The sequence below is a fragment of the Thamnophis sirtalis genome, unplaced genomic scaffold, assembly GCF_051295495.1.
Source record: "Thamnophis sirtalis isolate CommonGarterSnake01/CBP01778 unplaced genomic scaffold, rThaSir2_p1.2 scaffold_3, whole genome shotgun sequence".
In the NCBI taxonomy this organism is placed as follows: domain Eukaryota; kingdom Metazoa; phylum Chordata; class Lepidosauria; order Squamata; family Natricidae; genus Thamnophis; species Thamnophis sirtalis.
Window position 1 is genome coordinate 149,788,980 of NW_028261383.1, and position 12,672 is coordinate 149,801,651.

The 12,672-nt window shown below is 37.7% G+C and overlaps 1 protein-coding gene across 1 annotated transcript in view; it reads left to right on the forward strand.

Annotated features, from left to right (window-relative positions):
* The first annotated feature begins 1,726 nt into the window (after window positions 1–1,726).
* The window catches only part of ACVR1B (activin A receptor type 1B), a 46,508-nt gene continuing 35,562 nt past the window's right edge, over window positions 1,727–12,672 (forward strand). Inside the window, exon 1 of the mRNA XM_014075983.2 lies at window positions 1,727–1,920. Within this exon, the coding sequence (XP_013931458.2) occupies window positions 1,821–1,920 (100 nt within the window). The 5' untranslated portion in view covers window positions 1,727–1,820. The remainder of the gene's footprint in view (window positions 1,921–12,672) is intronic.

Below are 12,672 nucleotides of genomic sequence, written 5' to 3' on the forward strand. Positions count from 1 at the left end.
AGAAATTGGAGAGTTATCTGTCTAAAATGCATTGGTGACTGATCCTCTTGCACCATAGGAGTTTTGAAGTATCTGCAATAATAGTTGTATCTGCAACTATTTAATTAATGTTATGGTACAACTCTAGCAAAAAAAAAAAACAGTTCATATAATACCAGATAACAAAATAAGCCCACTTTTTTTATCATCTCTCATTGATTTGATGAATTGCTTGACGAATTATTTCAAGTGAGAATTTCAGAGATTTTCTTGGGCTGTGGTGGTCTTACACTCAGGGCCGGATTTTCCTATAGGCTAACTAGGCTTCAGCCTAGGGCCTCAAGATCAAGAGGGGCCTACATTCAAATTGTTAGCAAAATTAAAATTACACTATTCTAAAAACAGTGAACACTAAAACACTGAACCGAAAATAAGGAGAAATTCTACGCATATGACTAATAAACAAACATAAAAATGTATTGGTTAAGATCGTTCCAGCGCCGCGGCAGTCAGGCGAGAGGCACGGCCGCTCCCAGTAGCAGCCCCCTCGACGCAGAGCCCACCAGCGGCCAGGGAGGTGAGAGGGTTGAGTCGGGCAGCTGAGAGCAGCAGGGGAGGCGTCGGGAGGCCAGCTATATATATTGATATATATTGATATATATCACAGTAATGATGTATTTTATTGTCTCTCATGTAATTTACAAACTTAAAATGGGAGGTGAAAGGGCCTCATAAGTGGAATAGCCTAGGGCCTCTTTTCATCTAAATCCAGCCCTGCTTACTACACTTAACAAAGTGGCCAAGTTGTGCGTGAATATCTTTCTTTATGATGGGGGATACCACCTGACTTCCCATATTTTCATTATATCCCAAGAGAGGACATCATGAGGAAGATCTTTGGACGGGGGCATTGTTGATAACAGCGTTTGGCCACTGGGAAGGACTGACCATTCAGGCCTTGAAAAATCATTAGAATTTATTATCCCCCCCCCCCGCGAAATCCAAAGAAATCATCCACCCAAATGTCTTCTTACATATTTGGTGGAGAAATACGAAAGATTACGGTGTTATTTCCCACAATCATTAGAACAACATCCTTTTTAACTGAGCTGCCTGATACAGCAGTGTGGGTGTCTGTGAGCATAGAGAGAGCGTACATGAACCAAATTGTATCACCCCCAACCAATCATGCCATATCTATCTCGCCAAAAGATATCTGATGCGAGCCTAAATGTCTTATTATTAACAATAAAATACGCTCTGCTTTGTCCCTCGGATGGCTTCCGATTTGTGCGGGAGCCAAACGAAGCCCGAGTCACCAGCTCTTGACTTCATCTTCATCTTCCAAGCCCTTACACGGTGCGCTTCGGAGAGATCACTTCCCTAGATTCCACCACCCGAGGTACACAACGCACGCTTTCACGCGCACACCCGTGTCTTGAAAGGTAAAGCAACGACCTCCATAGGCACGCACCCAAAACAACCCTGTATACCCGCCTTCCTTCATACTCCGGGCACGCCTCACGCTCTTCTTTGTGTACCGCCGCGGATTTACTGTCGGAGGATAATTTACCACTTCGCCTCGCTTTCCCTCCCTTCCTCTCCTTTAAAGCCCCAGAGCCACATCCCCTTTAAAGGCCGGCTGGCTTGTCCTCTGTTGAGAGCTCGCTCGCTCACTGGCGCGCGCTCGCACTCTCCCTCCCTCCTTATGTCTAATTCGTCTCGCGCTGCCGCCGTTGTTATTCGCGTCTCCTCGGAGCCCGCGTGAGCTCTGCAACGGGCGTCCGCGAGGCTGTTCTCTCTGCCTCCGGCGCTGCCGTCGCCGCCAGGGAGCCGTTGCCATGGCGGGGGGGCTGGCTCGCGCCGCTCTCCGCGCCCTCCCCCCGCCCGTTGGGCTGGCGCTGCTAGCGCTGGTGCTCGGGGCCCAACGGGGGGCCCAAGGTGAGCGTCGGCGAGGTGGGAAAGGAGCCTCAAGCCAACATGGCGGCCAGCGCTTCGGCGCCGGGCTGGGCGTGGGAGGGTAGGGGTTGCCCCAAAGCCGTCAGCGGGAACCTAGGGGCCACCTTCCTCCAGGTGTGTGGGGTGGCGGTCTGCGGGAGGGTAAAGGTGCCGCAGCCATGGCTTCCCGGGGTTGAGGGCTGGTGAGGGGAGTCGACCGGGAGTCGGAGGGAATGAGGAAGTCGTCTCCCTTTTTCTGTTCCCCCCCTTACTGAAGCCTTTTCCCCACGGGGGGGTGGGGGTGGGGTTGGTAGGGTGTTCCGTACTGAGGTGCAGGGCCCTGGCAGGCTTGGGGTAGCGAGGTGCATGCAGGGATTGGGGAAGGTATGGCGGATAAGACGATGGAGGTATGGGGGAGGAGAGGCTGGAATTAAGGAGTATTCTGGTAATTGCGAGTGGCATAGAAAAAAATGATTTGGCAGGACAACCATCAGAATGTGCCTGTTTTGCTATTGTTTTATTTTGAAGCTGAAAGGGGCTTTTTGCTTTGATCCTTTAGTGGTCTTCAGTTCTGTATCTGGGATGCTTTTTGATGGGGTTGATGGAGGTCACATGGCCACGAAGCCAATGAGACTCATTGTTTTCATGAACTGTTGCAGATCACATTTTGTAATTAGCAGTTAAAAACGCACACCCTGAAATGGGTACCATAGCGTTGAATTTTTTATATATGTATGTATGTGTGTGTATGTATGTATATATATACAAAACTCAGTAAACAGAAACATGGTACCAGAAAGATGCATTAGATTTGAATTCTAAACCTTTTAAATCTGCTATATAAGCTTGAGTTCACCCAAAAGCCTTTTCAAGCCTAATAACTGAAGATTCCTCTTTGCTGTCTCAAACAAATTCCTCAAATAAGCAAAATTTAATGTTGTGTTTGCAGACTTCTTTGCTAATATTTGTTTATATATAATATATTGTTTATAATATAAAATATATTTCAAAAGAAAAGTGTAGGATGCTGCCAGAGGGACATACTATATATTAATAAAGCTTTTGATGAGATATCTTGTTATCTACAGATACTTCCATTAGACAGCTGGAAAATAAAATTAAGAAAAGTGGATGGCTAGAATTCTATTATAAAACGGCAGTCCTGTTTCTGATATGTTAAAAACCTGTGTTGAATTTAGTCTCGGTGAGTTGTGCCATATGGTAACCTGCCTGACTGAATGCTTCAATATGTTCAAATTACTTGTTCAATTTGTAATGAGTTAGTCTATATTAGCCTTCAATTCTTCTTTCTCCGATAGCATGGATAACCAAAATTATGATCTGAGAGCACATACAGTCATTTAAGATAATTTGAGTTTGGGTACAGTTAATCTCTGAATGGAAGATTATCTAAAATCTACCTAATATATGCTGCAATATATTTTATTTTGGGGAAAGAGTGTATGAATCAAAGCATTTACCCACTTTTCCACTATCAAAAGTAAACATGATTTATATGTGGAGTATAGAAAATGAATGGGGAGGAAATACACTCACATGGACATGTTGGGATTATCAAGGAAGCTGATGATGGAAGTTTCAGTCCTGGCAAAAAAAAAGATGCTACCTCACACTACAAAATGAAAACAAGCAATTTAGATAAGTTAATTCTTTCTATTAGTGTGGCTAAGAAAAGATTTAAAACTGATGTCTTCTTTACCATGTACTGAGAATATATAGGAAGTATTGCATTTATGTTTTATATGGACATCTGATTAGTTGTTGTGGAAATACACTTTTAAGATGAATCACTTTTGCATGCTTATGCTTTGGATTGGGAAAGGTCTGTTCCCTAGCAAATAGTGCATCTTCACAGCATTATTTTGACTTGATTAGTTACCCAATACCAAGGTATGCACATACACAAAAAGAACCCCAGTTCAGAAGGAAGTAACAAGAAGCAAAGAAAAACAAGTAAAATCAGTCATGGTCACATGATTTTCACTTAGTGATTGCTTCATGAGGACAACCTCTTATGAAAAGAATAATGCCATTTTAAAGAATAAATTTGTTTATCTATCTATCTAAAATTGTTTAAAAACAATAAAATTGCAGTCTTGGAATATGTTGGTTCTACCAAATTCAGTACTTGGGTTCATACATCATCCTAAGACATAGTTTAATGTTTTTTTCCCCATAGGTCATTGTTAACATATAGTACAAAGTCAAAATCAGACTTCTAATGTTACTTTTTAAATTGAAGATCTGCTTTTCTTACAAGTATGTCAAAATAACGAGCAGTTTAAAAAATCAGTAAAATCAGCAAGATAGTCAGCCACAAATATATTAGCTATGTAACAGATACAAATTCAATTAGTCTTAGAATGTTTAGAATTTCATCCTGAAATGCTTGTTTAATATGGGTAGCTTGTGAACTTGGTAAACAAATTAATATTATGCTATCTTGTATCTTAAAGATGAATTGCTAGCAAATATTTTTTGAAAAAAGCTAAAAGTTATAAGTATATACGATGTAATAAATTCAGACTATAAGATACTCATAATAAGATTTTGGGGATAGTGACAGTAGTCGTAGCTATCTAAGATGGAAGGTAAAGATTTTTTTCTTTTTTACTTTATAGTATTTAATTCCTTCAGTTGCTGCCTGCAAGAAGACTATAGTGAATGTTCTTTCAAAGAAGAAACTGGAGCTAAGATACTCAATTGTTTTAGATAGGATATCAAATAATTTTTAATAATTTTAACTTTAATTATGGACTTAGGTGCCCAACAATGGATGAAAGTGGATTTTAGAAAATTAGGGGTGCATTTATAGTTAAATACCTGTCTATGAAAATCCTCATGCAGATGAAGAAGCTTTTGCCTTTGATATTTCAGACTCCTCTGAAAAGCTTATATTGATTTCCTTGTAATTTATGCTTGTTCAGAAAAATAAACAGGAATGGGGAAATTGACTTGATTATTCTTTGATGGCTTTGTTTGGGCAGATGATTACTATTTCCAGGAAATGCTGCTGCTTATTTTTATGTTTCTTGATAGTGTGCATGTATTTCTGTAATGACTATGCAGGCGTGTAAACTATGCAAAAAGAGATTGGTGTATTTATCAGTGAATGAGATCAAGGAAGGAACTAATTCTGTCCAGTTACAGGTGAAGGTTATCAATAAGTGAAAGTTATTTACAGGATGTATAGCAAACAGCAAGAACTGTGAATGCTTATTCTTTCACTTGTCTGTTTACAGGCACAATGCTTTTTTCCTTACAAAGAAGGGCAGTTTTTAAACTTGTTCTATTTGCATTTGGATATGTAAGGTTTTTTAAAAGTGTAAATTTAAACAATCTCGATGTAAAAACTATAGTTCAGGTTGAAATTTTCCTCAGTTTGATTTCACATGTTTCCTCATCATATGATTGAGGAAGCTTTATGAAGAATCTATTCATTTCTTAAAGAAAAAATTAAAACAGTATATTGTAATCTTAGTAATTCTTAGAACATAGATGTACATAGCTTAGATTGGTTTTTAATACAACATAATTTATGCTTCATACCTTCCCAAGAAAGGTACCATTTAAATGGAGGCTAAGTGCACTGTCCCAAAAAGCATTAAAAACAATAATAATTCAGCTTGACAGGTAACATTCTATTTCCCCATTTCTGGCAACTGGGCAGTCTATGCACTATTGTGAATGAAGGCTTTGGTGGGAAACTGCTTTTGCAGGTGACCTCAATTAAAACAATATTCAATATTCAGGGACTGACAGTGTTGAATTTGATTACCTTCTGCATAAATCAAGTGGGTTTATTATCAACGTTGATTCTGAATTCTTGCATATCAATAGGGCAGATGAGACCAGCTAAAAGAAGCCTGATGAAAGGCAATGAAAACTGAGATGGCAGCCCTATAATGATTCTAGATATAAGTGCTGGGTTTAAGAAGCAATAAAATTAGAATCCATTCTCGAGAATCAAGAACAGCAATACCTGTTATTAAGCTTGGAATACTTGGTAAAATTTATTATAAAGAAAATGATTTAATCATCCAAAAGATAACATACGTAATTGTGAATCAGACCATCCACAGATAAGCTAATCCTCAGAATTTCAACTGAAATACCATGAAATATGTTTCACTCATATATAAGGTGATCATTGAATTTTTAACCACAATGACAGACAGGAAACTTCAAACTGTTACATCATCATTTGCAAAATTGCATCTGTGATGGGCTTTAAAAATCTGACCTATGGTCCGCTGATAAAACACCCTCAAAATTCGGTTCGTATTTTGGAACATTCTTGCTTATCCACGAATATGTCTTAAGTGTAAGCAAAAAACTATTGGGGTTTTACTGTAGTTAGAATATGTATAGAAAAGGAAGTAATGTTTTAACACTGTTCTGTGTTGCACTTTCTTCTGCCTGTGTATGTGTATGCAGGAGTCCTGTTTCTACTGATTTTAGATTCCAATAGATGTTTTTCAGTTTAAAAAATAAGATGAAGATGCTATGTGAAACTTTGCACAATATAAAACTACACTTAATCTGTTTGTATATTGGCTTTAAGTTTAAAAGTGAGAAGTCTAAAAGTTATTTCAAGGGATTAATATAATTCACACTATTAGCTCTGAAAGCTAACAGGTGGATACATATAACTCTACAATTCAGAAGTATTCAGAACATTCAGAATCCAGATTGAACGGATATGCTTTTGCTTGTCATGTCCCACACTTCACAGTTCTGGCTTTACAGATATTGGGTACTGCTAAGTTAATTTCATCCTTCATATTTATAAGCTTTAATCACAGAATGTTTTAAGTCTGTAATATAAATGCTGAGTGGGCTGCATTTAACTTGACTTCCTCTCATGAGCTTTTATTGGAGATTTGCTGCCAGATGCAGTTAATAGCTTCGAATGTTGCTTAAATATTAACAGGCAAATATTTAAAGAACAGCTAAAATACAAAAGTAATATTTCAGTAGACAAATTATGTAGACCTAAAATGATGCCTGGAGTTATTCAAATGAATAGATACATTGTAGCAAGCTGTGGTTCACTTGTTTCACATAGCTGCACAAGTCTAATTAGGAGGGGATGTGAGGGTGGAGGTCTGTGAAGAGGAGCTGAATAGATAGATGTACCTGTTCTTAAATGAAACCTATATCTGTTTATTTGAGCCTCCAGGAGCCATTTTAAAGACTCCTAAAGATGTAATCATATCAATTAACTGTGGGTAAGCACTTTTAAACACAGTGGTACTTTATTCTCAGATGTATTTGCGTTTATCTAGAATTAGAAAGCAGAGGATATGTACTCTGGTTGACACTAATTTGTAGTATTTATTTATATTTGTTATAGTTCCCAGTCATAGTAGCATTACTAAATCTTGGACGTGGAAGAATAAGAAGGTTTTTAAGGTCCTCTTGCCATCTGAAGCTTAATATTTGGCAACCAGAAAAAGAATATTCTGTCACAACTAAATTCCACTCCTGAAAAAGGCTTATTAGGCAGCAATATGTTTGGCATTGTGAAAGATATCTTTCTCCATAATGAGGGGAGGAGTATCCAGGATGGGTTAACCTTTTCTTCTCGTTGATTAGACTGAGTCAGATAAGCTCTTGTTATATGCCCCTGGTCCACTAGGCACCGCCAGTTATCAACTCAGTCCCTCAACTGGACGGTTTGCCATCCTGGATCTCTGATAATTTGGAAATAATTTTAAAGAAAGAAATAGGATTAATTCATCTCCCTACAGCAGCAGCCGCAAGCGAGCTGGACAGTTCCCCAAGGTGCAAGAAAGCCTGCCAAAAGCCCCCTTGGGGGCAGCACGCTGCCCAGGCATCTGGGTGAGACAAGTATCACTCAGAAAAGGAAATCCTCCGGGCAAGCAAGAAACAAAGGGCACAAGCCTTCCAAAGGCAAGCCCTGCCGCAGAGGCTACAGTGGCGCTAGAGCGCTCCGCCGCTCCACACAGGGTCGAGTGGCAAGCTGCGGCTTCCTCAAGCACTGCGAAGCGCGAATCTGGCCACCAGCAAGCGAGGGCAGCACTAGATCCCCGCCCAGAAGATGAGCCTCACCGTGGGAACTCTGCTGGGCGCCGAGCGCTCCGTTGCTCCCAGCTGGGTTGAGCAGCGAACCATGGCTTCCCAAACGCCCACACCATTATTCACGTGGCCCACTTCACTTGAGGGGGTCCATGGGCAGAGCAAAGCCTCTAGCGGAGGCAGAAGTAGTAAAAAAGTAAAAACCAGCTGCAGAGGCACGCGGCAGTTTCTCGGAGCACAAGCCGCCAGAACAGTACTCTTGCTGAATATTTTTTACTTAACTTTACCGTATTTAAAATGCCATATGGTATTTTAAAATTAATGCAACTGAGACACTTTTTTTTTTACTGGATAGATGGTTTTAAATGTATCAATAAAAAGCACTTGTTTTGTTTATTGAAAAAAAATAAAGAGAAGAAGGGTGAGAATGGCCTTTATTTCCCCACTCAAATTTGTGTCATAACAAGTTTGTGTTCTGTCTGTGATTAAAGTACAGTTCATTTCAGCAAAAATGCATACCTTGTAGATCTCTTGTTCAAGAACAAAGCTTTCATTCTGAGGCTCTGAAGCTTAATGTTAAGCTTGTTTAAACAGCTTCTTCAGGGGTTGGGTCTGACTTGCAGCAGAATGTCAGACATAAGCATGCTAAACAGATATAAATACAATTCACAACAAGCTTGTCTTGCACCTTTTTTCCAGTGCATCTTATCAGAGGTGTAGATAAAGATCTTAATCTCTCCTTATGGTATCCAACCAGAAAAAAATTCTTTTATTTAATTACATTAAATTATATACTGAGGACTTCTACCTCTGCCCTTTATTTAACTGCTAGAAAAAAAAGTATTTTTATTTTATTTTTGCATTTGTATAGGGTTGTTTTTTTTATAAATGTTGGACTTGCTCAGACAACCTCAGCTGCAGTCTGAATCATTTTGTTAAATATATATATATACTTGCCTCATACATGCCTGTTGTTTTATGAACATTCCCTAAGCTGTAATAATTGGGAGTCTGCTAGTTTGATTTTAATGATGCAAAAAGATTCATTCTCAGTCACTACCTAGAACTTGAAATGCCAGAATTGTCCCAATGCTTTTTTAACTGATATTTGCTGGTCATCGCTTCTTCACTGGAAGGATTGAAACTGATTTAGCTGATTGCTTCTTGTACTGCCAGTACAAGATGTTGTAGACAAAGGAAGGATTCGCATTACATTGCCAGTTTGGGATATTTATTATTTAGTATTTCTTACATTCCTAAGATTGTTGTATAGAAATTAAAAAATAAGATGGTATCTGTTTGCAGCTTCAGATTCGAATAGGAATAGAGCAGAAGGAAGGAGATGAAAAAAAATTTGTTTTGAGCAACCGCTTCTTCATTGATCATTCTTCCTGGATGACAGATGGTGCTTTCATTATCCTTACCAGTGCTTCTTACCAGTGGAGAAGCCCAATTCGTGCACTTATCTTCTTTTTTTTTTTTTTTAAAGCTGGTACAACATCTTTCTTAATATATCAATCAATTACAGATAATACAGAAAAAAACAAAGACAACAATCAGAAAAACAAAACAAAACACAGGTATCATGAAAAAATAAGAAGTATATCAACTGGTTACAACATGTTTTGGTGCTTCTCTTCGATTGACTCCTATTAATTCAAGTATCTTAGCTCGAATATTTGCCATATCAACATCATTATACCTCCGGTTTTAATTATTATAATTATTTAAACATCCTTCATCCTTAGTTATGCTAAGGAATTAGTCCATAACACATGCTGGCAGTTCATTTACTTATTTGTAAAATCCTCTATTTTCATCAAATCCTCATATTCTATTTTAACTAAACATCCATAATATTCAATTATATCATATATCCTAACATTTTCCCAATATTGATTAAGATTTAATTATATGGATTTTATTTAATTTTTTAATTCGTGCACTTATCTTCTGTGCAGGCTTAACATCTTGCTTTCCGTTAAAATCCAGATACATTGGGGTAGGCAAATATACTTCAAAAATGGTTTTGGAATACAAAGCAAACTTTCCATTCTATGCATGTTAATTGTTGGAAGTAGCGTTCATGGTGCTTGGGGATCATCAGGTTATGGGAAGACTGCTCTAGAAAGTCTACAGGTAGTCCTTGACTAACAATCACTATTGAGCCCAACATTTTTGTTGCTAAGTGAAACATTGGTTAAGTGAATTTTGTCCCATTTTATGACCTTCCTTGCCATTGTTGTTAAGTGAATCTGCAGTTATTAAGTTAGTATCATGTTTGTTAAGTGAATCTGGTCTTCCCATTGACTTTGCTTATCAGAAGGTCTCAAAAGGGGATCACATGACCCTGAGACACTACAACCGTCATAAATATGAATCAATTGCCAAGTGTGGATGCAGTGGTTAATTATACATGACCTACCCCTAATATGTGGACTGTGGTGATATGTGTTTTTTTTTCTCCAAATTATAAACTATTTTTTTCAGAACTGTTAAGTGTCAGTCATTGGCTACTAGACAATGGTTAATTATTAGTGGTACTTTAAGTTGCATTTGTGCCCCATCTTATTTTCAGTATGAAATCTAGACTGGGATAGTTTTCTTGGTCATTAAAGATGGAGCCATCAGAAAACATTTAACTTTACCAAATCTAGTTAAAAGGAACAGCTTGGGTTTTATTCCTCTTCTGTGGAAGAAACCCTTCTTCTTTAGTCTGAATCTGTAATACTGTTACAATCAGTAATTTCTAATGCTTTTGATCCTTCATGGATTTCCAGAAACCACATTTTTTGTGTCTCTCAGGCTTTCTATTGTTTCATATTAGTCTACCTTATTTCTTGATTTATTTTCAAATGTGAATATTTTTTCACACATTCATATTTTATATATAATGTAAAACAAAATGTTAGGCAATTCTTAATCTCTTTTCTAAAACATTTCTAAAATATGTTAAGCCAACCAACTAGTGTTGGAGCTGATAATGTTTTTGTAATGAAATTTGCAGAATTAACCATAATCTACTAAAAGATACTTTAAAGACTAGTTTTATTCTTAATGATTGCGTCAATGCAGTTCTTGCAGGTGTTTTGTAAGTGATTTGCCATTATTTTCTTCCAGTCAATATGTTTTTCAAATTACCAAACAACTTTACAAGATGTCTGATCCAAGTATAGCCAGCATTGTTTGGCTTTTGAGATTCACTATGGTTTAGTTAGATTGTGTCATTTGCCAATAGCAAAATTTGGCCAGAGAGTCAGTTTGGAATAGTAGTTAAGGCATCAGGCTAGAAACCAGAAGACCATAAGTTAGGCAGAAATCCAACTGGGTGACCTTGGCCAATCACTTTCTCAGCCTATGAAGGAAGCAGTGGCAAATCACTTCCGAAAAAACTTGGCAAGAAACTGCAAAGACTGCAGGCAGTCTCCAAGAATTGGACACAATTAAATACCATTTTATTATAAAAATGGTTCGATTGGGAAGATATAAGATAAAGAATTATATGTTTTTGAACTAGAATGTTCACATAGCCCATCCATAAAAAAAATGAACTGTGATCTATCTGTGTTAATAATGTAGAGTGCACCATTTTCATTACTTTAACCTAGTAAAATACAATGAATTCAAAATGCTGGGGAAAGAAAATCTTTATAGCTGTGCTTTACATTCTTGAATTAGCCTCCTGTATATTTAACATATTTCTCACACCTTAAAAATTGTTCTGGTGCAAAGCAATATGAGTTTAAAGTTGTTGCATCTCACTTTTACAATGAAAATTACTTCTAAATCTTATTGCAATACTGTATTACTGTTCATTTATTTTACCAAATATTATATGCCACAATAATCAGGGATTCTTAGCAGCTCACAAATACAATTCCTAAAATACAAGATAATAATAAAAGGAATACAACATAACTAATAAAAGCTCACTTAAACTAAAACAACAAAGCAATCAGTTCCAATAAATCATCCTTTTTGTACCAAAGATGCAACCAAACCACTGGCTTAACTGCTGTCCCAAAGATAAAAATAGAGATTAGACTGAATTTGTGGGACTAAATGTTCCATAAGCTTGTTTCTGAACCTACTATATAACTCTCCACCTTCATATGAGGGGGGAAATCCTCAACAAATTAAGCAGGATTATATGTGTTGCAAAAGGAAGGACAGACTGAAAGCCAAATAGAGCATATAAATCATGTGATAGCTGATGCTTATCATCTGGTGCCTACTGTATAGGTATCACCCAGATTAAATCATCATCTAATATATTTTGAGGATAAACAGCCTGTTTATGTTTCTGAAATTCAGTTTGAACTTCTTTTATCCCATCCATTCCCTCACTCCTCCAAATGCCCATTTGGAACCTCCACTACATCTCGTCTTTGGAGATATTTAACAGGATATCATCAGCACATTGATGATGCTTTACTCCAAATTAAGAGATGATAACTCCCAACACTTTCTTATAGATGTCCAATAGGATAAGAAGAAGGACCAAGCTTTGAGGTACTCCACACAGGAATGGCTTACAACACCCTCCTGCTTAGGAAAGAACAAAACCATAATATAATACATTGCCTCTAACATCCAATCCTTAGTAGATTGGAATAAGCACTCAAGAATAGTATGATCAGTGGTATATAAATGCCACAGAAAGCCTGGTAGGACCAAAGACTCACATTTGCT